The sequence below is a fragment of the Sturnira hondurensis genome, unplaced genomic scaffold, assembly GCF_014824575.4.
Source record: "Sturnira hondurensis isolate 20B ecotype Veracruz unplaced genomic scaffold, ASM1482457v3 Scaffold0020119, whole genome shotgun sequence".
In the NCBI taxonomy this organism is placed as follows: domain Eukaryota; kingdom Metazoa; phylum Chordata; class Mammalia; order Chiroptera; family Phyllostomidae; genus Sturnira; species Sturnira hondurensis.
The window spans coordinates 6,474,558-6,498,224 of NW_028092750.1; the positions used below are offsets into that span (position 1 = coordinate 6,474,558).

Consider the following 23,667-nt stretch of genomic DNA (forward strand, 5'->3'; position numbering starts at 1 on the left):
GTGAGAAAACAGGCCAAAGAGGCTAAGTGACTCTCTCAGGCCCCCAATTGGGCAAGTTGGGTTTTGGATTCCCATCCACCCACCAGCTTGAGGCCGAGAAGCTTCTTGATCGCTAGGGTTTTCTGCTTCTCAGAGATGGTCCAAATTTCCTGCATGGGCTCACCGATTCGTTTCACTCTGGGCATCAGAAAGCCAAACAGGACCTTTCAAGAGCCGGCCTCAGGCCCTTGCACTTTAGTTCATTTTGTTAATCTTGTCTAGGAAAAGCTGCAACCAAAGCCACAGACCACTGTGTAGGCTTCAGCCCTGCCCCCCATGGTATTTGATGCTATTGACTCCAGAAATTCTTTTTCTTGCCATTTTCCCCATTTTATATGCTTGTTTCTTCATCTGCCACCTACACCTCCTCTTCTCTGGGTGCTGCTTCTCAAACTCCCTTGCAGTCTTTAGGGGAGTTTCTACTTGTTCCTTGTCTGTGTGCTTCACGGTTCTTCGTATCTGTTTGCAGTTTCTGGGTGACCTCACTCACTCCCCCTGTGGCTTCTAGTATCTCTCCACACTGTTGATTCTCACTTAGAGACTCCATAGCCCAGCCATCTCTCCGTGTCCAACTGCTTTCTCAATATGTGCCACTGGACTGGCCAGTCATTCCAATTCAGCATTTCCAAAACTGACCTCATCTCACACTAGCTTATCTTGAATTACCTTCCAGTGGAAACCCAAGTTGTCTTTGAGACTTTCATTCCACCCATCCTGGTTCTCAGAGGTTCTAAGCAGCTACTGAATCTTGCTCTTCTGTCCCAATCGCCCCTCAGATCGTCACATCTCCCATGGGTCTCCCCAGTCATCTTCTAATCCACATTCTACCTTGCAGTGTGCTCATTCTAAAACTCACCCAATATCCACCCGTGGCTGGTGGGCAAGCTCCTCCACACAACCAGATCCTAACTGCACCCTGTGTTCCACCCATACTTCATGGACTGGGAACTCCCCAAGAGCTGAGACAGGCCAGTTTATAAACACTGAGCACTTAAGTGCTGGGGCACAAGGATGACTAAAATAATACCCTGATTAGACTACAGCCCAAGGCAGTAGGGCAAGGGAGAACAAACTTGTCTAGTAGTGGTAGGGCACTTGGAGGAGGGCAGTTGTATTTTATCAACATTCTCATCTACCATTGAAACAATGTCAGTGTCAGCTAGATGCGGAACAGCAGGAAACATTTTCAGTTGTACTTGGTAACAGAAATGTTTGCATACTGCATCCGTGTTTTAAAGCAGGGGTGTCAAACACATTTTCACCAGGGCCCACATCAGCCTCACAGTTGCCTTCGAAGGACCGAATGTAATTTTAGGACTGTATAAATGTAACTACTCCTAAACTGTTAAGGAGTTGAAATGACATTCGGCCCTTTGAAGGTAACTGCTGGGCTGATGTGGCCCCTGGTGAAAATGAGTTTGACACCCCTGTTTTAAAGGCTTTCACTTCTTTTTCATTCCCTTGCCCTCTTCCTCAAGATCTGATCTTGAGGCAAATACCAAAGCAATTCAGGTAGTTAAACTGCAGTCATCTTTGACACTTTCTTAAGTTTCCTGCCATCCAGTGTGCTAAATCTTAAGATTACATCTTTCAGATCACTTCTTCCTTCTTATTCCATGACAGGTACTACAATACAAACATCTTTCTAACTGGTCTCCCTGCCTCTAGTCTATCCTGTTTAGTCCTTCCTGGAAATAAATGCTAAGTGGATTTCAGTGGCTCTCCACTCCTGACCAAATCAAGTCCAGGCTGTCAGCAAGGTGGATCCAGCCTACCTACCAGCTTTCCCATTCCTCTCCTTTGTATAAGCAACACACAGACAGACAACCTTTCCTGGGCAGGCCTGTGCTCTCCTAACTCAAGCAACAGGGACTCTCTTTCCTGCTCCAGCCTATCTATGAAAATCCTACTCACTCTTCACAGCCTGGCTCAGGGCTGAAGATAACAAAGGATAGGAGCATTTGAGTTACTGAGCCAACGTGTTCTCACTGTAATAAAGAGATTATAATCCGCGTATCATCAAATCGTGGTGTAAAGCCAATAAATAAAATTTGCTGAGTTCATGGTACAATTATCTCGCCATCCCATTCATTTATTGAACCAAAATGTTTTATATGTCCCCACACATTCTAAAATTCACACAAATTATACTTTATGTAAAAATTTATTTGACCAAAATGTAGAAAAAGTGATACCATTACATATGATACAGTTGCAAGAATCTAAATGAGAAGTGTGGACTTTATTCCATTGCACAGTTTGCTAGTGTACCTCCTGGGTAGTGTGACGCGCAATAAATAGGAGTGAGGGGCAGAGGAGCTGGGTAAACTAGAAGCAGGGCGATTTTTAGTTGGAACTGTAAACTTGAGTTGCCCCCGACACTGCTGGGGAATAAGGAATGTTTCGGCTGAGATGTTAACTGAAAAAACGAAAGTACAACAAAGCCGAACGTGCAGCCCTGTCTATAAAATACTCCATATCCAGTTGAATCAGGAGTTTCCTGGTCTTTTAGTAACTTGGTCCTGACAAAGGCATTAAAGTCCTAGATAAGTAAATCTTCAATTTACCATTCCCTAAAGTAAGAGAGATGAAGTCAGGCCAGTTACTTCACCTCCACGGCCAGAGAGGCCCCTCTGCTTAACATTCAAGGGAAAAATGCTCTTGCTGTTTGTTGATGGCTAGCAGTCTTTTTGATACGGCTTCCTGGGCAGGACTGAATCCTACCATATTCATTCCTGCTGAGTGGGCGCCCTCATGTCGGAGTCAATGTCATGGCTATTTCTCAAGCATTCCCAAGTTGACTGTTCAGAGGATGTTTGTTCTGCACGGTAGAGTGTGGAAAAGGGAATGCTTAGGTTAATCTATCTATGGGTATGGCTTCCCACAATAGCCCCACGCCCTTTCTCTGCTCTGGATGGAAAATGTCCACTGCTTTAGTGTGCCGGTCCCTGGCCTCCTGTAGTGCGTGCAAGGGTGGCCCAGAAGTTCTGCTCTTCGACCTTTCACCCTGACCAGTGACTAGATGTTCAAGTCTGTGTTTTTAAAGCGTGGGTTTGCCTAATCTGCCAGGAACCAAATGCCTTCGGTCTGTTCAATAAGAAACACCCTGCCTAGCTTAGAATCAAAATGCAATGTAAGAATAAAAATAGAGCTGAAAAATCTGGTGCCATTTGGGGGAAAAGGGGAAGGAATTAGATTAAACTGGTGCTCAAAGCTTCTCCGATACAAATATTTGGTCAGATATTCATAATTTGCACAGATGCGGTAACAAAAGAAACTTCTTACAAGAGAAGAGAAAGACACGGAGGTCTAGAGCTTCTGTTGGAACAAGACTCTTCTGTACTTGGTTATATACAGTTAAGTTCGTTTAGTGTCTGATCCAGTGTCTGATGTAAGCCCACGTTCTCTTCTTTGGCCTGGGCAAGTTTTTCTGGTGAGGATTAAGAGTGGGAGAAAAAGAAATTAATAAGCATCTTTGTTAAAGGTAGGGGAAAAATGGTTTCTTAAAATCTATACTGTCAGAGCAGAAATCATAGCAGAGAAAGGACTTTGCATTTTAATTATAACAGGACATCATGGAATAATAAAGCTCAAGAACCAAATCTGGGAGTCGGATCGGACTGCCGGATTAAAACACAGGGTGTTCAGTTAGATCTGAATTCCAGATAAACAGTAAGTTTTTTAGTATTCGCATATCCCAAATGCTGCATGAGATATACTTATGCCAAAAAATTATTCACTGCCCATCTGAAATTCGAATTTAACTGAGCGTCCTGCATTTTAATCTGCTATATCTGGCAACCCTCAAGTCAGAACACCTAGATTAAGCCCCGGCTGTACCATTTAACCTTTCTAGGTCTCAGTCTCCCCATCTGTCAAATGGGGGTAGCAATACCACTGTGAGTTACTCTGAGATATGAGAAATGCTTCAGAACTTAGAAAGTGTTACACAAACCTAAGATTTTAGTCCTAAATATGTATGGGTGATTCAATACATTCCACCCTTAAAGGCCAGTTCATTAGTCCTTGAGCTTTTGGGAGGAAAATATAGCCCTGTAACCCATCTTTCCTTTGGAGCTTCTGAGAATGGCTGAACTTCCAAGTATAATTGTGTTACTGTATCTATGTGTTCACAGTGATGCAGTCAAACCCAGGCATATGCAACGTGACTGAAATTGGAGCCAGACTGCGGGTGTGTTATTAAGTGATTGAGCTGATGAAACACATTTTTTAAACAAAGTTAAGATGCCATTCAGAACTATGCGTGACGGAAGACAAGGGAGAACTGGTTTGCCATGAGTGATGGCTGATAAGGGACTAGGCCAAGACTCATTAAAATACTGAAGGGAAGCAAAATGCCCATAAAATGTGATAGGATCAGCATGGAAATTTCCAGAAAGGAAATAAAGTGCACAAGACGGCAGCCTTTCAAATACAACTATGGCACTTTCATCCAATGAGGCACTTCAAAACCACACCACTCTGACTGGCGAGGGTCCCCCCAGAGATCAAGCAGTGAGCCAGGCCTATCCGGTATGGAAGGATGTGTGGTAATCGAATGTCCACTACTGAGTGAAACCATTTCTAACTAAGATACCATTTTTATTTTGCAGAAAAGGGAAGCAGGCTGTTCAAGGCCACACAGCTAATGTGGCAGAACTAGAATCTGAACCCAGGGTCCCCACCTACAAACCCTGACCTCACTTCGCCTTGCCACCGGATTCCTGGCATCTGTTTTGTGATAGGCTTGAGATAAAATAACCTTCCTGGAAAGTGTTACTGTAATTGCCCTTGAGACCCGCAAAGGGTCCACAGGTAGTAGGTGATCTGCACAGCCCCACACCCTGTCCATGAGGCTCTACTGAGGTGCTTAGTGAGACAGAATGATGGGAGAGGCAGGGCTACAGCTATTTCATAGGGTGGAGGCTACAAATGGCCGGAAAGTCCCAGGAACAAATGCACAGAGAGAGCATGCAAAACACACCCACCCCCACACAGAGGGGATGTGTGGCAACGTGTGACGGGAGTGGTTTATGCAGGAGTTCCTGGTGAACGGCAATTAGAAACAGGGAGACGCTCAGGGTTGTTTATGGGAGAAGTATTTTGGACCAATGACTATAAGAAAAATCGGGACAGAGGTGCCCACCTGAATCAAATAGGACGAGGAATAACAAACTATAGGGACCCCAAACTGATGCTAGTTGGAGACTTTCATGATATTTTCAGGTTCAAGGGGCAGTCTGGAAGAAGTAGCAGGATATCGACAGGTCAGAGTTACGAGGGCAGTCTGAGGTAGTGGTGGTGGAGGGCAGGGAAAGACTGAATAGACTTTGAAATTTGGACTCTCTCGGAAAAATCTATGAGGTTTCACTCACTATAAATGTGGCCTTTTAATACCCGCAGGCTAATGTTATGAGCTCTTCCTCAACCAAGATGAGGTTCCTGGTTCTAGTAACTCAGGTGCGAGGGGAGGCAGATGTTAGTGTCTCAGGCAACTTTGTCTGGAGCTCAGGTAGGGTCCTTCCTTTCTTTGTCACTCCAGCAGTTTCCACTCGCTCTCCCCACTAGTGGGATGCTCTGTAATTCCTTGCAGGGTAGTTTCCTAAGGGCAAGGTATAGAGGAGAGCCTCACACGGGCACTTCCTCCCAGGGAACTTCCTCCCGGGACCGGGAGCTGGAGAGATGGCTTGTGAACAAGGAACACGGAGGGAACCCCAGGCACCGCTCTCAGAGTAGGGCAGAAACAAACGCAGAAAGGAATGAAGAGACCAAAATGCCATGGCCGCTGTTTGAATCCGTAGAGCCAACCCCATTCAAGGGTACCCTCTTTTTAGACACAAGCTTGCTGGTTTCTGCAAATTCTGCTGATTCTGTGAAGCTCCTTAAGAGGGTGGATGAATTTCCACTCCAAACAATTTCTGTTTGAGGAAAAACAGCTACCGGCATGCAGATACAGTTAGCTAACCCCGAGTCTGCGAGCTTGTGCCAAGCTGGCTTTTGTTTTCACGTCATCAGCAGAGAATCATGTGGGCACAATTTTCTTTCTGAAATGAGCTCTTCATGTGGACCACCCACTTTCGGTTGCTGCCACAGTCAAGAGCGTCGTGGCTACTACGGCTCAAAAGCGGCAAGTGGAAATGAGAATAGAAGGGTCGCCTGTCTTTATTAAGGGCACACGGTCACAGACACAGCAGAAGGCAGCCTGAAGGATCAAACCGGAGGAGGAAAGGGGGGGCTTGTAGAAGCCCATAGGAGTGCAGGCAGCACAGTGAGAAGGCAGACGGTCAGTACTGCTAGGGCAGAGGGCAGCCACTGCTGCCTCTCAGAGAGAGGTCATGTCGTTGAGAGCATGGTCCAGCTCCTCGCTGATAGCTTTGTACTTGAGCTTCTGAGCATACAGCTCGTCTAGAGGGTAGATGTCCCCAGGGAGAGAGTTCAGAAGAGGTACAGGGGACAGAGCACGAGGGTCGGAATGGTGTGCCACAGGCGAGCAATGAGAGAAAGAAAAAAAAGTGAGAAAAGAAAGCATGAACTAGGAGGAAGTTGTGGCATATGGAAAACAAACAAGAAAACAAAAGATCGACAGAGGGATTTCTAAGTAGTTTGAGATTGTGCAGGGAATCAGTTAGAACGCACCATTGAAAGACTGGTGGCCAGAAACGCAGAGCTTCTCCTCACCAGTCTCCTGCCCTGGGTTGTTCCTGACTTTCAGTGATGTCACCTGGTTCACATTTTGGAAGGGGAGCATTCCCTGGATGTGGAAACCTCACTTCCCAAACCGAACTCGGGACGCATGGTATGCATTTTGCACCCTTTCTGGGCGAAGGAGGCAGCCTGGGAGATTCTGTCTGAACCCCAAGATCTGGAAGTCCCAAATTATCTCACGAAGGACACAGAACTTTTTTTAAAAGTTGGAACTCCACAAGAAGTTCTGGGATCTGTGGGCATCAGGCTTGCAGACTAGAGTCTTTATTTAGTCTCTACATTCTCTGTATTTCCGTTTTCTCATACAGTGATAAGCTCTGAGCTCTCTGGGAGAGAGCTTCTGTAAAAATGCAAGGCATCTAGAAAATGCAAGGCACCTCTCAGAAATGAGGAAATGGAAGAAAATTCTAAGGATTTCTTCTTTTTTTTTTTTTAAATTAGCCATATTTGGGTCTTTGTACTCACATGTGGAGCTAATTAACTAGAGGTATTTCATTTCTCGAAAATGGCAACCCACGTCTGAATTTGATTTGCACTATTGATTCTAGTGCTCCAGACCTCCAGAAGTGACATCACTCTTCACTTGACTCCCTAAATTGAACACAGCCCGGCTCGGCCCCTGCACAGACTTCCCCCAACTCTCTGTGGATGTCTCAGGTAGGGGAGGCAGAACATACATAATCAGATGGTAATTTCATACCTTCCAGGTCATCAATGGTCTTTTCCAGTTTGGCAACTGTTCTCTCTGCAAATTCGGCACGGGTCTCAGCCTAAAGAGAAAGACTGGAGTCACTGTGGCTGCCTTACCACCAGCCCCTGGACAGACACAACCTGCTGGGTGTGATCGCTCACCTCTTTCAGTTTGTCGGACAGAAGTTTAATTTCTTCTTCATACTTGTCCTCCTTTTCAGAATACTGTGGGAGAAACCAAAACACTGCTTTTAAAAGGAGAGAAAAAAAGGATAAAGAACGCCCATCCCCTGTTCCTTGGAGTCAAGTGTGTGCTTGAACACACCTAAGCAGCAGAGTGGAAGCGGACTCCTTTCCAGGCAGAACTGAGTACCAAACTCAGACACCCTGTGGGAGACTACTCTGGGATGGTGCTGAGCTGGTAACTTGAGACACAGTGTGAGGAAGTTGGAGCCAATGACTGAATGGAAATGCCCGCTGTCCAAGGCCCTTCAGGCCTGCATTTCCAACCTCATTTCCCACCAACCTCCCCAAGGGGCCGCCGCCTTTTCCTCCACAGTTTTGCGTTCTCTCTAGTCTCCCAGCTCTTGCCTATCACATTCCTAAGGATGGAATGTTCCTCTCATTATCACCTGTTAGAAATCATGTGTCTTTCGAGACTTGACTCAGATTAACATTAGCTAATATTTATCAACTGCTTGCTATGTTGCTAGATCGCCTCAATCCCATTTTTCAGATGAGTAAACAGGCAATTTGTCTAGGGTCACACGGCTAGCAAGTGCCCCAGCCAGGGATGGAACTTGACTCTGGAATTTGAGCTCCTGGCCATCATCATATTCTATAGCCCTTTAAAAAATTTTTTTTATCATTGTTCAATGAGTTGTCCCCTTTCTTTCCCCATTGCTCTCCCCTGCCCTGCCCGCCCCCACCTCCCACATTCAATCCCCTGCCATTGTCCTTGTTCATGGGTCCTTTTATGCATGTTCCTTGATTTGACCCTTCCCCTTCTCTCCCCAGTTTTCCCTCTCCCCACCCCCACCTCTGCTCACTGTCAGATTGTTCTTTATTTCTATGTCTCTGGTTCTATTTTGTTTGTTTTGTTGATTAGGTTCCACTGGTAAGTGAGATCATATGGTATTTGTCCTTCGCCTCCTGTCTACAGCTTTTTTAAGGTGTCACTACCTTGTGACACCTTTCCCAACCTTACAAGGTCCCTCTGTCCCTGTTATCTTGTCAGTTTCCTCACTCGACTCTGAGCCCTCACAGGAGTGGAGGCCACGTGGGCACTGCAGCATCTGTCCCGTGGCCTCAGGCAGCACTTGGCCTGCACACCTGGACTGTATGTATTCAGCACATATCCTGGTATCAAATACATACCGAGCACAGGATAGGACTAATGATATAGCTGTAAAGAAGTCAGATATGGACCCTGTCCTTAAAGTTCACAATCTAGTAAGGAAGGCATGCAATTAATTGAGTTATCATGATAAATGAGATCGACCATTGTGATAGGAAAAGACATAGGTAGGGCCATGAAGCCAAGAAGCACCTAACCTAGATAAGCAATCAGGGCAGGCTTCTCGGAAGAAGTGCTATTTAAGCAGAGGCCTAAAGGATGAACGGGAGGTTATCAAGCAAAAAGCAAAGGAAAGGCCAACCTGGCGGAATGGACAACAGGTTTAAAGAACTTGAGGTGATGAGAGAACACGGAATGTTTGGGAAATGGAGGTTCAGTGTCACTGGAGGGCAGTGGGAGGGGGACAAGGAGGGAGGGATGAGGACGGGGAACTCAGTGGGTGGGCAGAGGAAGACTGTATGTTGCTCCTCGTGCGATTCCACCCTGTAGGGACCGCTCTGGATACTGTTTCAGCCTAAAAAGCCCAATTCCGCCTCTGACATCTGCTGTTCAATCCTCGAGAAGGTATCTCTGGAAGAACCGAGGGGTTCAAGTGGGGCAGGGGCTCTGTGTTTACAGGATGATGCTCGGCTCTCCCTAGAGGAGGCTGAGCAGGTATCAATCTCACACCCTATCTCCACCTCCTAAGAAGTGGAGACAAGAGATGGTGGCGAGCCCCATGGAAGAGGGACACGCAGTCACCAGATCTCTTTCTATGGGGAGAACCCAGCTGCTGAGCTCTGCAGCTGCTGGTAGTGAATACAGGTCAGATCCCTGAGAGCCTGGCATGCTCCTGGGCACCTTGGGGAAGGAAAGAACAAGTCCAGCCAATCACCCTCCAACTAAAGCCAACCACCAACCTTTTCAGAGGCAGCCTCCAGGGACTTCAGGTTGTTGGTGACATTCTTGAGTTCTTCCTCCAGGTCACCACATTTTCTACACAAAGATAAAGGATGTTTGTGTCATCCCCTACAGAAGGCAATTCCCCTAAAAGCAGTCTTCCTGAGGAGGAATCCACACATGCCCGGAGGCTCCACAAGGAATGCGGGGAAAAGGTTAATGGCTTTTCCTGAGCTGGAGCACTGTGTACTTAGCAAAACCCCCTCGTGCCTGGCAAAGGCGCGGCAGGCAGACCGTGCAGCCTGGGGAAGGTCTGTGCAGCGCTCCTGGGCTCCCGCCAAGGCTGAGGCAACAGGGACTGTGGAATCCGTGATTGATGAGGCTGCCCCCGGAAGGTGTAAGGACGAGATGGAGAGCGGGAGGCTGGGGGACAGCAACTGACCAGCAGTGGGAGTTTACACCGAACCCCCCAGGAAGCATGCCCAGAATGGGCTTGTGGAACCAGACCCGTCTGAGCGCTGCAGGGTGCTCCGTGGAGCTGGAGGGCCCAGGGGAGAGGATTTGGGGGTTTTGGGAGCTTTCAGGATTCTGATCAAGCTTCTCACGCCCCCCACCCTGCCTGCCCCAGAATGCATCATGGCCAAATAATGACTTCAGGAGCAAAGCATTTAAACACTGAGGCGAGGTGGGGGCTGACCTGTTGGTCAGCTTTCTGCTAAGAAAGCACTGCCCAGTGAGACATTCTCTCTGGGAGAATGAGGCTTCTGGGCTTCTCTACTACCAGCTCTCTCACCTCTGTTTCCTAATACCTTTGCGGGAGGAGTCAAGACATGGGCAGCAAGGACAAAGGGCTGCCACCTCTCTGTCAGCCACAGAGCAAGGAGGGACTGAGCAACAAGTCCCAGATGCCCATCCACTTGAGTGGAGGCCCTGGTTGGTGTTGGCCAAAAGCCATCCCTCTGGCTCTGAACCAAAAGCTGAGCTGCCTGCTGCCCCCCGACCCCAGCTCAGCCCTGCCCCTCCACTCACAGTTCTGACACCTCAGCACGCTCCTCTGCCCTCTCCAGCTCGCCCTCCAGGATGACCAACTTCCGAGCTACCTGCAGAGACAGAAAGGATGGTGGGAGACTGACCCCAACAGCCACACCTAGTAGGGTGCGCTCTCAGTGCACACTGTGAGGCCACACCCAGACTGTCTGCCACCAAGGGGCTTTCTGCTGCTCCTTTAACTCTGTCCTGGAGGCCATCAACACGCTCTCCCTTGGGTCCCAGGAGAGAGGCAGACGAGAGGGGAAGGAAGAGCTAAGACCATGGAGGCAAGCAGAAGGGGCACTGAGCTTCCATTGTCTGAAGGCCCACAGCTGGGGACCACGATTCCCAGTTTTAGCCAAACTGCACTCAAATACCCAGCTGCGGGACAAACAGTGATCTGGTCAGTTGATTTCCCCAAGTCAGACAAGCGTCACAGAATTCCCCAGGACCTTTCGGCATTGTGGAAGACACAGTTCCCAGCCAAGTGTGTCTCTGGAAAAACAGATGTGGATACAGATGGACAGCTGACCTACCCGAGAGCTTCCTTTGGGCGGTCCCAGGATCTCCCTATCACACATCCACTTCCTCCCCACTTCCTGCCACCACTGCCATCTGCCAGCCCCACTCACCTCCTCATATTTGCGGTCAGCCTCCTCTGCGATGTGCTTGGCCTCCTTGAGTTGCAGCTCCTGGATCTCCATCTTCTCCTCGTCTTTCATGGCCCGGTTTTCTATCACCTTCATTCCTCTGCAAGGAGCAACCTGGTCATTACCGCCCCATCACATACCTCCACGCGCCTGCTCGCCTAAGCACTGCTCAGACATCTGCCAAGAACCAGACTCCAAAGAGGAAACCGTGGAGCTGCTCACATGCACTTTTTTACCTTCACTGAACGCCGGACACTGTTCTAAGTGCCTTAAACGTAAAACCACCCCACAAAGTAGCAGGCACATCGTCCCCATTCACAGAGGAAGTGACTTGCTCAAGGTTATATAACTAGTAAGTGCAGAGCTGAGCCTCAAGCCTGGTGGTCTGGCTCCGGAGTCCGTGCTCCCAATCCTAAACCACCTCTCCCTAGTGACAGGGCATACTTCTATTCCAACTGTTACCACAATGTGATCAGAGGTGCGCGCCTGTCTGCATGGGAAAGCTGAGTCCTGCAGCGGTGGGAGAGGTGGCGTGTGTGTGTCACAGACGACTTTCCAGAAGACAGTCCACACGTGAATGAGGAGGGGAAAGGTATTCCTCAGTGGGGGCACTCACTGTATGGAAAAAGCCCTAGAGAAATGACACAACGCAGCAGGAGGTCGGGGTGGCCAGACTGTAGGCTGGGCACTTGAAATACATGCTAAGGGTTTTAAGCTAAGGGGACAGGAAACCACTGGAAGGTTTTAAAAACAGGAGTGAGTAGAAATCGGGACGATGAAGGGATTGCAGTGGGAAGTTCAGGTAAGAGCTGGATACCAACAAGGTGAGGGATAAGGAAAATGATCCCTCCTAGGGAGAGCAGGAAGTCCCCATGACTCAGTTGGCTGACCACGAAATGAGCTCCCTCTGGCCTGCACTGCTTGGACTGATCCAGGTTAAGTTCAGCACCTCCAGCCTGGCTGGTGTGGCTCAGTGGATTGAGCGTGGGCCTGGGAACCAAAGCGTCGCTGGCTCAATTCCCAGCCAGGGCACCTGCCTGGGTTGTGGGCCAGGTCCCCAGTGGGGGTCACGTGAGAGGCATAATCGACATGTCTAGTGCCTGCCCAGAGCCAAGGAGCACATACTTCTGTTGTCTAATAAACACCTCCACTTGGGCTGTCACTGCCATTCCCAGCTGTCGCAACACCCTGCACACCTGTACAAGGACTCAAGATCAGCAGGTAAGTGAGCATGGAAAACCCACTGCAGTCCTGGAGAGATGAAGTGACCTGCCCTGGGCCAAACAGCAAGTGGTGGCAGGACCTGAACCTAGACCCTCCAGATCCCAAGTATAGAATTCCGTTTACCAAAAACATCAGTCTCTAACATCAGTGTCACCAAAGGCTCCTGGTGACGTGATACAAGTGAGGGGCAATTCTAGGCTTGTAGGGTTTGCCCTGGGGGCGTCTTGAAATGGACACATCCAGCCAGGCCGATCTGACAGTGCACTCAGACAGCAGCGGATCCAGGCCCCACCACAAGACCCTGTGATGGAACCCTCACACCTCCTGTGGCCCCCCTCCCTCTAAGTGGCTGAAGCAGAGCCTGCCCTGGGATCTGAACCTCAGCATGGGCTGTTCCACTGCACGGGAAGAAACTTCCTGCTTGGGCAACTCCCAGAGTACACCTCCAAGGGCCCGGTTAGTTGCCCCCACCCGCCCCGGTTGGTTTCTAGTTTCTGGTTTTGGTCACCACAGCACAATCAGGAATAACTCCTCTGGAAAACCACGGCGGAGGGGTCAAGTGAGAATTCTGGTGGAATCGTGTGCTAGGCACACACGACCACTGGCCTGGCCCACACGGTCGCCACCCAAGGAACCCACTTACAGCACAGAGGTGGCTGCTTCTGTGAATCACACAATCTGCAAGAATTGTGCCAGAAAACTGCCACACTCCAGAAGACGGAGCACCCAGGAGCCAGAAATGCAGGGCTCATGCCACGAGGGTGAGGAGCACTGTCAGCGGCAAGTTCGTGCGCGTCCCTGACGTGCTGCTGTAGCCGTCCAGTAGCCCAGAGCCTGCACGACTGCACTGTCCACAATGATCTATGCATGGCCCGTCCCGCGTTTTTACTCGCTTCCTTCTCACATCAGCCTGGCAACTGATGTCTTGAAAACATGAATGAGACACACAGCAGCCTCAGCCTCTGCAAACTGACCACTACTACAGACATACTTGCAGTTATATCTGCCCCCTCTTTGTTCTCCCTTCCGCTGCTGGAGGGAGTTTTTCTCCGTCACCACCCCAACGACAAACACCTCTATATACAGTGTGACGGCTTTCAAGGCGCTGTCACAAGTACATATCTGCGCATGTTCATGTTGTGTGATCGCACCCACTCGTGCCCCAGTTCCGTGAGGCCATCCACGCAGATCTCCACGTCCCAGAAGCCATCGCCAGCGCTGGGTTCGTATCCTTACCTCTCACTCTCATCAGCAGCCTTTTCTGCTTCCTCTAGCTTCTGCAGGGCTGTGGCCAGTCGTTCCTGAGCCCTGTCCAACTCCTCCTCAACGAGCTGGATGCGTCGATTGAGAGCTGCCACATCCCCTTCAGCCTGGGGAGGTCAGAGGTGCGGCCAGGTTAGGAGGTAACAGGCCAGCAGTGGAAGCCCCACTCACACAGTGCCCTCCCCTCAGCTAACACCACCCCCCGACCCCAGAGCCCACCCAGGAATCCAGGCAGCGAGGAATCCACACTTTTCCGGAGAATGTGAATTTTCTATGTGATCTTTCCCGAAAACGTAGGGGAACACCTGCCACTCAGCAGGGACAGTGTGTGTCCCAGTGTAGGATGGGTAGTCAAGGAACAAGTATCCCGTACACTGGGAGAGGACAGTGCTAGCCTCTGTGTGTGTGGGATTCCTAGAATATGAGGCCACTGGGGACCCAGTTCACCCTATCACACAATCAGGTCTGTTCCCGGTTACTTCAATGGCAAGGTAATGCAAGAATACAGCACCCTCAGTTAAATCCTGGCTGTCCACTCAGGGGAAGAAGGCAGCCCAGATGGAACATCACCCTTAAGTAAGTCTGGCCAGGAGATGATGGGACAAAAATATAGGAAAGAAATCTTGGCATGGAGAAGACACTTGAACAGTGCTGCTGGCTTTTCCGGGAGTTTCCCCAAGGAAACATGGCGGGGGTGTGCCTAAAAGAACTCCAGGATCAGAAAGTGTTGGCTTGCTTTGCCAATTTGTAGCCACGTGGCGTGGCGTTAGGCTGGCTGCCTCACGGCTCTGAGCCTTCCTATCCTATCCTAGTCCTCCCTGCCTTGTTCCTCCACTCTGCTGTGAGGACTGTCGCCGCAGGGCGAGGCAGTGTACCGGGCACCTGGCGAGTCCCACTAAAGGGCAGCTCCAACAGGCATGATTTCACCTCATTTAATCCGCGTGTGATTCATCCATTTTACAGAGGGGAAAACAGAGAGGCCCCGCTAGGTGAAGGAGTTCTGTTCAGTGCCACAGAATCAGTAAGGAATGGCCTCTTGTGCACCCGTCCAGGGTTCTTCCTTTGCTCAGCCTGTGCCCTGAACCTCAAAGGTTGAGGGGGGGCTCCAAGGCCAGCCACACTCAAGAAGGGCTATTGAGAGTGGGTACAAACAGGGCTCAACCGAGGGGAGACGTGAAGGCTCAGGTAAAGCCACACCAGCATCATAACATCAAGAAAAATACATCCCAGGCTGTAAAAACCCGTGGGAAACTACTCCCTCCCCTGCTCCTTTACACAGCAAACATCTGGGGTGATACAGTGCGGCCAGAGCTGCCTGCAAAACAGAGAACGGAGCAACTTCTCTCAGCTCAAGCTCGAGCAGCAGAGGCAGGGGAAGCTCCCGCAGTTGCTTCCCACGGCAGCCTCCTCTGAAACATCAGTTTGGAGACTCCATTAAAAACCACTGACGAACTCTGTCAAGAAATGTCACCCACTCCTCCTAATGAGTGCCTTTCATTCTTTCCAAATGACATGAACCTTAACTCCTTCAGCAGCTGGGGCAGGAACTGAATTACCTCTTCCCAATGCGTTTTAAGTACATTCACAACATTGTACAACCAACACCACTATGTAATTCCAGAACATTTTCGTCACTCCGTTAAGAAATCCTATATCCATGAGCAGCCAAGGAATTGATTTTTAAGATCATACAGAGGTGCCTGATTTAAGAGTTGTCTTTGGCCCTGGCTGGCGTAGCTCAGTGGATTGAGCCTGGGCCTGCGAACCAAAGGATCACAGTACGATTCCCCGTCAGGGCACATGCCTGGGTTGCAGGCCAGTTCCCAGCAGAAGACGCCCAAGAGGCAGCCAAACATTGTTTCTCTTCCTCTTTCCTTCCCTTCCTCTCTAAAGAAAAGAAATAAAATCTTCAAAAAAAAGTTTTCTTTGAAAAAAAGACCAAGCAGCTCCTTATGTCAGGGATTCTGAATCCTGAAAACCACGATTTGGGCACATTTTCAACTATCTGGAATTCAAAGAGTTGTGAGATGCATTCATCTATTTGGATACATACATATACATATATATGTATGTATTTTTGAAAAACTGCTAGTCACTGCTAGTCATCTTGGGCTCCACCCCTTCCTGCAATCAAAGCTTCTACACTCTACAAAGGATTTCCCTTATAAGGTAAAAGAGGCTTGCTAGATACATGTGGCCAAGGAACAGGAAGACGTCGGTTAATCACACAAAAATCTAAATGAAACCAGCTGTTGGAGGCAGCCCCAGAAGTCTGCCACACGCCGGCCCTTGGCTTTATCTACAGGCTATCTACAGGCGACTGAGAAAGGGCTCCCGCCCCGCCCCAACCGGGCCCCATTCCTTTTGCCCAGGAACTTTCTTCAAGCTTTTCCCCTCCCGACCCAGAGAAGCATGCTTTGAAAAGCAAACTTTTTAAGATATGTACAACTTTCAAAAAAATCCTTCTTCCCGAATGGACTGTCCCACTCCTGCCTTGGCTTGTGGCTAAGGGCCATTTTTAAGCAGAAGTAATTGTCCTCCAGTGAGATGACTTGGGATGAGATCAGAGGGAGGATTACGGCGGTTCCGTGTGCGAAAGAGGCCAAACCGGCTACTGTGGGAGGCTTCCAGCACTAAAGGCTGCCACTCAGGCCAACCCGGGGCAGTCTGGGGCTCAACACCCACAGGCAGTTCCACCTTCCCCACCTCTGGGGTCTCCGCCCTGAGTGCCAACATTCCAGCTTTCGGGGTCCCTCAGCTTCCACCCCCTCCCTCAACTTTTTGGCCTTTGAGTCTTTCCACCACCGGGTGTCCTGTCCCAGAAAATTCTAATTTATTCTGTAAGACTCAGCTCAACCTCCATTTTGAAGCTGGATGGCCTCCTCCCTGCCACGATCCCAGAAAGAACAGACACCACTAAAATGCAAATCAGCCTTGTGTGTCCTTTCCCCTCATCCCCATTAGACTGTGAGCTCTTTTGGGGGTAGAGCGGGGCGGGGACCAGGAATCGAGCACCTACTATGTGCCAAATGCACGCAGAGAGGTTCTACTCCTGCGAGGCTCCAAACTACCCTAGGGAGTCGCCATTATCATCACTCCTACTCTACAGACGGGGAGACTCTCTCCTAAGGGTCTCTCCTAAGTACCCAGTGGTAGGAGATGGAAGTAGAATCCAGAGCTCTCCCCATCCCCAGGGGTTGCCACCATCTGTCCCGTCCCGAGGGACAGTCAGGGGATAGAGAGGGTGGCAAGGCCCTCTCTTCATTCAGCCCCATTATCTGCCCCAGGCCCTGTGACAAGCAGCAGAGGTACACAGATCGATCGCGGGTCTAGGGCCCCGTGCTAACATTCCAAGATCATCTGGAAAAGGCAGGGTTCCTCTGGAGGCCCTGGTTCCCGCAGGGACCAGCTGGGCAACGAAAGGCCGAGGGCTCGGGGCTGAACTTCCGCCCCTTGCCGGGAGCAGACACGTCGCTGCCGCGCCCCTGGGAACAGCTGGGAAAGTTCAGCGGGAGCCAGGAAGCCTCAGAAGAGCAGAGAAAGTGCTACGCAACCTCCCCCCAAGTCCAACCTCAGACAATGGGAGCTCGTTCCCACTCTCACTTCCCGCTTCTAGGTGCAGCCGTGGGTATCCACCCCCCCACCCTTCGGACCCCGAGGCCAGCCCGAATCCGAAGGCTGAGTGGTGCCTCCACCCTACTCCGGGATCGCAGGAGCACTAGGCCCCATCCCCCCATTTCCCGCTCCGCCGGCCCCTCCCGACTCGGCTTCGGCGCTCCTTCCCCAGCCCTAGGCCCGGGAAGGAGGAGGGTGGCGAAGAAAAGGGTCTCAGCAGCCAGCCCCCTGGCGTGGGTGGAGGGCGGGGGCGTTGGCGGGTCTGCGATCGGGAGCGGCCAGGCTCCAGGGCGCGAAGGCGGGCAAATCGGAGGGCGGCGGGAGGCGGACAGCCGCTGCGGTGGTGAGCCGGTGGGCGGGAGCGCGGGAAGCGTGAGGCGCTGGGAGAAGGGAAGAAAGGAGGGAGCTCGGGGCGAGCTGGGAAGCGGGGAGCCGGGGAGTACTCCGGGCGGGGGACGCGCAGGCCGGAGCGGGGGCCCGGGAGCGGCTCTCACTTTCTCGCGCCGCTCGCGCTCGCCGTCCAGTTCCCGCTGCAGGCCCTGCGCGCGGTCCTCCGCCTCGTCCGCCTGCTGCTGCAGCGCCTGGATCTTGCGTTTCACCGCCTCCAGGGAGTTGAGGCCGGCCATGGCGCGGAGGCGCGGGGGCGCACGCAGCGGGCGCTTGGCTTGGCTGGACTCGGCTTCAGCAAAAGCTGCAGCAGCCGCGCCCCAGCCCCCGAGCCTTTGCTTTCGCGGGTGCCGCCCCCGCCCCTCCCCGCCCCTGGCCGGGCCGCCGTCGGGGCGATGAGGTCACCCGGCCCGGCCGCCGACGTCAGCACCGCTGGGGGAGGGCCTGACGTCGGCACCGCTGGCCGCAGCTGCTGGAAAGTGCCCCTTTTCGGGACTTATTTGGAGAAAGCACAGGGAGGCACCGCCTCCCCTTCCTCCTCCTCTTCCTCCCTCCCTGCCCAGGGCTCCTGCCCGGCCCTGCCTCCGGCGGCCGCATTCCTGCGCACGTACGTCCGAGGCCTTCTTCTCGGTCAGCTCCAGCTTCTCTTGTGCGTCCTTCAGGTTCTCTGAGTATTTGTCCAGTTCATCCTCCGTCCCCTTCAGTTTCTTCTGAAGATGCGTCAGCTCCTCCTCCAGCTGGGGACAGAGTGGGGAACGTGTCAGTCTGGGGGCCATGTCCCGTGGCAGGGGCTCCCCCCCCCCATTCACAAGAGTCCTCTGCCTCTCTGGGCCTGTTTCCTCATCTGTAAAACAGGAGATAACAATACTATGCACCACTCAATGAATGCTATGTGTGAATATAATGTTCACATCTTTCCTTGTCCTGGGACCAGATGTGCTTATCTTTTTGAGGGTCCCTCAATACTCTTGGGGACTCTAGTACAGCTTTGGAGAAACTGGCTTGTCTCCCAGATTCACACATTCAGTTTGCATCCCTGTTTCAGGGGTGCAGCCTCCCCGTGATCTGGGGTACTGAAAGGGGGAGTCTCATACTGTAGGCCTGAACTGTCCCTGTCTCCAGCTGATCCCCCTCTAGTTCTGCACACCCCACCCCACCCCCCCAGCCAGGGAACCTGAGTGTATGTTTGTCCTCCCCCTGCCTAGAACCTGTCATGGCTCCCCATTACCCCAAAGAGTGGTTCTCACACTGCCTCACAAAAACACCCTGAAAAAGTTGAAGGGCTCAGACACCCCACCACTCCTGGACTTTGGGGTTTGGCTAGAAGAGTGCTACCCTTCAAAGGCCACTTTATTCTGAAGCGCAGGTGGAATCTTTTCAATTCTTAGGCATCTCGATCGTGTTCATTTTAATAAAAATGTCCCCTGCATTTCCCAAATTTTGAGTCACCCTTGTTTCTCCTGAGAGTCTTGGCCCCCTCCCTATGCCCCCATTTGAGGAGCTCAGGTCTATGGGATAGAAACCACACAGCCCACCTCTCCATCTCTGCCCCCAGCACACCAGTCAATGGCCAGCTCTGGAAACCATCTCTACCGACCCCAGGTGGCCCCTCCCCCTCGTCCTACTTCTGGGCCGTGTGGTTAGTGCGGCTCCTGCTTTGATTTGACTTATACCTTTGGTAGTTTGACTCCTGATTCTGTCCATGCTCCCAGGGGGCTGCCCTGGCCGGCCCACCCCCCTTCCTCCTCCTGTGGTCTCTTCACAGCGGGAAGCCCAAAGCAGCAGACTAGCTTTCCCCAGGCCACAGAGCACAGGAATCGAACCCACTTCTAGCCAGGGCCTCATGCCTGGCCTGCTTCCCTGCATCCCTCTGACTTCCTTCTCTTCCTTCCTGAACAGTCTGTTGTAAAAGCTGCTGTGCCTACAGCTTTTAGATCAAGCTACGACTCTGATCTGGGTTACATGTTCATTCTCAAGGTGTGCAAAGTGTGGGAATGTGTGTGTGTGCAAATTCTTAAAAAGGCCCCTGTCCCAAGGTGAGTGGGGAGGGGGTTAGGGGTTAGAGGATCAGAGGAGGGAGAGGGTGGCAGCAGCTCAGGCCTAAATCAGAGTCTGTGGGCGTGACCTCTACCTCTAGGCAAGGAGCCCAGAAGCCTGACTCCAAGCCTCAGTTCTGCGACCCCTGCCCCCTTTTCTAACCTCAGTTTCCTCTTCTGCAAAATGGAAGCCTTGACATGGTGGTATCCAAGTGCCCCCGACAGCTACAAAGATGATTGGGGTTTTGATGACTTCCTCTGGGGAAGTTTGGACAGTGGGTGGGCACTGGCATAAAGTGGGCAGGGGCTATGAAGCGTTAAGAATGTGCCAGGCCTGTTACTGACAGCGAGTATTATAGAAGGGTAAACTGAGACCCCCAAGGAGGAAGGAGATTGCCCAAGGTCATACAGATGGGGGATTTGAACCCTTGTCAGACTGACTCCAAGCTGGTTTGCTGACCACTGGGCTGTACTGTGCCTGCTGCTCAGCACACCCTCCTCCCACTGACCTTCCACACCCAGTGCCAAAGCCCCTTCTCTGGGTGGTTTGTCCTATTCTGGGCAGAGCCCTTGCCACTCCCTTGGACCCTCCAGTCCCTGTCCCTCCATGGCCTAGCCCTACCATGGAGACAGGGGCGTCCCTCTACATCTGGCTCCATCTCCCCCAGCCTGGGGCTCCTTGGGAGTCAGGCCTGAGGCTAATAAGGTCACTCTGCCTCCGCATCACCCAGCAGGGGGCTGGGCACTCAACACGGAATCCTGGAGGAAGTTCTCAGAATGAATCAACGACTCAACCCCAAACCCTTTTGTGGTTGGAGTTGGTATAAAAAATAAATACGACTGACACTAATCGGTTCCTTTCCCTCTGGAATCCACACACAAAGCATGGGCTGGTGTGTAGTACCTTGCTGGGAGGGCAGGGGCTTGGGAGGTCTCGGACAAGTCACTTCCTTCTCTGGGCCTCCGTTTACCTGGCTGTAAAACAGCTGGGAAGGTCATGGACTGCACACCTTAGTCCCCATGAATAGGGGCTTCAGGCAGGGCTGAGTCAGGATGTGGGGTCAAAGGCCAGTTGTGGCGGATGTCACTGCCCTGGGAGAGGAGCGGGCAGGAAGCAGGCAGGCTGGGCCTCTTCGTCCCATTTCCACTTTCAAAAGATAGGGGTGGGGGTGGGGAGTTAGGAGGAGCCTGGAATGGGGACTTTGCTGTAGGGTCCCCAAAGGCCAGGCTGGTCCAGAGACCCACACTCTCTGGCCTCCTCTGAAGCATAGGGTACTCTGGGTAAGTTGAGTCTCTCGTCGCCTCCTGCCTCTGCTCCAGGGTAGGACTGGCCATTGGCCCTGTGGGGCTCTGGCTTTTGCTCTGGACCTCTGGGGCCTTAGGTTTTATGCCCAGCCACTGGAAGCATCATTTGCCCCCATTTTTCAGATCAGAACATGGAGGGCTCAGAGGGGCACAGCAATGTGCCCTGGGTCACAAAGCTAGATGATCTAGCCTGGATTTGCGCACAGGTCTACCCCAGTGGGACGCCTTGAGGGGAGAGAGAAAGAAGAAACAAAATGAAAATCCAGGTAGAAAACCTGGCCTTGCCTCCTTGGCCACAAGCTTCCTGGGGGCTTTGAGGAGCCTTGCCTTTTGAACTTGAGTCTGCCTTGGTAGAGCATACTATATCAGTCATTCACGCCTTAGTGAAAATTAGAGGCATAAAGTTGCTTTTATCTGCTAAGCCCCGAACCGTGAGGGCTGCATGATGGATGGAAGCAGGCAGCTCAGGGACAGCACAGGATGGGTGTCTGTGTTTGTTAGGGAGGGGCACAGGGAAGGAGGAGGGACTTTTGTGACAGGGAGGGCTGAGTTGGAGCAGACCAGTGTAGATGTGTCACAGCCCCAGGATGGAGGGGGAGGGAGGAGCTCAAAGGGGAAGTAGGGAGGGGCAGGAAACAGCCCTGCATTTATCGAACATTTACTTTGTGCTGGGTGCCATGACAAGGGATCTACCTACGTAGGCACCACAAGGGAGGTAGCACCGTCTCTTCCCCATTTCACACACAAGGACACCAAGGCACAGAGAGAGGTAAAGACCTTTGCTCCAGGGTGCTCAGTGACCAAAGCTGCAAACAGGGCCAGTCTGAGCTCAGCCTGGCTTTACTTGCCAGGCTCTCCTTGCCGGGGATAGGCAGGGCTGGGCACTTGGTGTCACCATCTTGGGCAGCTCCTGGGGCTTATTTGAGACCTTGCCACTCCTGAGAGCTTGGCAATTGACTCCCGGACAAAGATGAGCCCTGTTGGGGGCAGGGCACCACAGAAGGGGCATAACCCCCTTCTTTCCTCCTATAGCTGCTCTGGCCACTTAGACCCCTACGACTGACTGACTTCAGCCCGGCCTCAAGCCATGGCCTTGGGACCGCCCAGCCCAGGCTCTGCCATTGCCTCTCCAATAACTACCTGATGTACCCATATTGCTGGAGCCTACTGGGACTCTCATCCCCAAAGCTGTCAGTCCAGGACCTCTGCCTGCCACAGACAGCCTGCCTTGCCCTGCCGAGTTCCCAGCAGGGACAGCAGGCACCCCAGACAAGCAGAGCCTCAATGAGATTCTCAAATCTCCACTCACCTCGGTCTCCAAGCCTTCCTTTACTTGCCAGGGAAATGGGGAAATGGACCTCTGGGGACCTGGGTTCCATGCCCAGCCATTGGAAGGCATCCTTTGCCTCACCCAGCTTCCCCTGCAGCCAGTCACAGCCAGCCCCACCTCACACCCATTCCTGGCCACCCTTCCAGGGCAGTCACCAGTGTGGGCCCATAGGCTCACAGTCACACAGGCACAGGGTCACCCACCCCCACACATACACAAGCCTTGAACTGCCACCCTCACCTTAACAGACACACACACACACACACACACACCAACAGAAAGAGTAACCCCCACCAAGCACATAAGGGCCAACCTCAGTACAGTTACCTGGACACACACACACACACCCTGGCACTCGCATATTCCATTAGTCATGCCAACTTTTGTACAAACACACAGAGCCAGCCTCTCCCCCATACACACAACTGCACACAGATACCACCATTCACACTTAGACTCACAAACACATCCACACTTTTTCATACTTGCTTTCCAACTGCTCCATGCTCATACCTCTCTTTGCACACTCTCATTTTCACAGCGATCACATCCCTCCACACTCCAGAATACATACACAACTTGTGCACACACAGAAATGTTCAAACACACGTACACACAGTGTCCCACAACCATCCCATCCAGTACATATACACCCACACTGACAGAGCCACCCCAACACACCTACACACACCCTTAACGTTTGCACACACACATCCAGCACGCACAAACGTCCCTTCTTACTCACTTGGCTCCCACTGGCCCTGTTGGGTGTGTCCTGTCACTCCTCTCTTAGCCCAGGGTCCCCTCCGGGAAGACCCCGATAGCCTACTCTTTCCTGACGGGAGCATCACCCCCTTCCCCTTACCGACCTCCAGGTACCAAGGTCCCCGAGAACCCGGCCCTCAGCCTCCCTCTTCGCCAGCTTGGAGAGGGCGCTGGGCAGGCTCCTGCGGCCCTGCGGCCAGCCCCTCACCTGCTTGCACTTCTCCTCAGCAGCTTTCTTGTCCGACTCAGCCTGCTCGGCTCGGTCGATGGCGTTCTCCTTGTCCAGTTTCAGCATTTGCATCTTCTTCTTGATGGCCTCCATGGCTGGTGGGAGGGGTGAGGTGGCAGGGTCTGTGGCGGGGTCTGTGGCTGGGACGGAGTGAACAGCCGGGT

The 23,667-nt window shown here is 51.9% G+C and overlaps 1 protein-coding gene across 4 annotated transcripts; it reads right to left on the minus strand.

Annotated features, from left to right (window-relative positions):
• Positions 1–2,187: 2,187 nt before the first annotated feature.
• TPM4 (tropomyosin 4) lies at positions 2,188–23,667 on the minus strand. Of its 4 annotated transcripts, none has more exons than XM_037028673.1 (9): positions 23,483–23,666; positions 18,450–18,575; positions 13,810–13,943; positions 11,332–11,449; positions 10,700–10,770; positions 9,691–9,766; positions 7,597–7,659; positions 7,445–7,514; positions 2,188–3,469 (listed from the first exon to the last, which is right to left on the minus strand). In XM_037028673.1, exons 1-9 carry the CDS (start codon positions 23,594–23,596, stop codon positions 3,387–3,389), a joined length of 855 nt encoding a protein of 284 aa, XP_036884568.1. In that variant the 5' UTR covers positions 23,597–23,666; the 3' UTR covers positions 2,188–3,386. The 4 variants fall into 4 exon arrangements, with proteins under 4 accessions (XP_036884568.1, XP_036884570.1, XP_036884569.1 ...); XM_037028674.1 differs by lacking the exon at positions 2,188–3,469 and adding an exon at positions 6,188–6,444 and having other exon boundaries at positions 23,483–23,667; XM_037028675.1 differs by lacking the exons at positions 18,450–18,575; positions 23,483–23,666 and adding an exon at positions 17,946–18,195.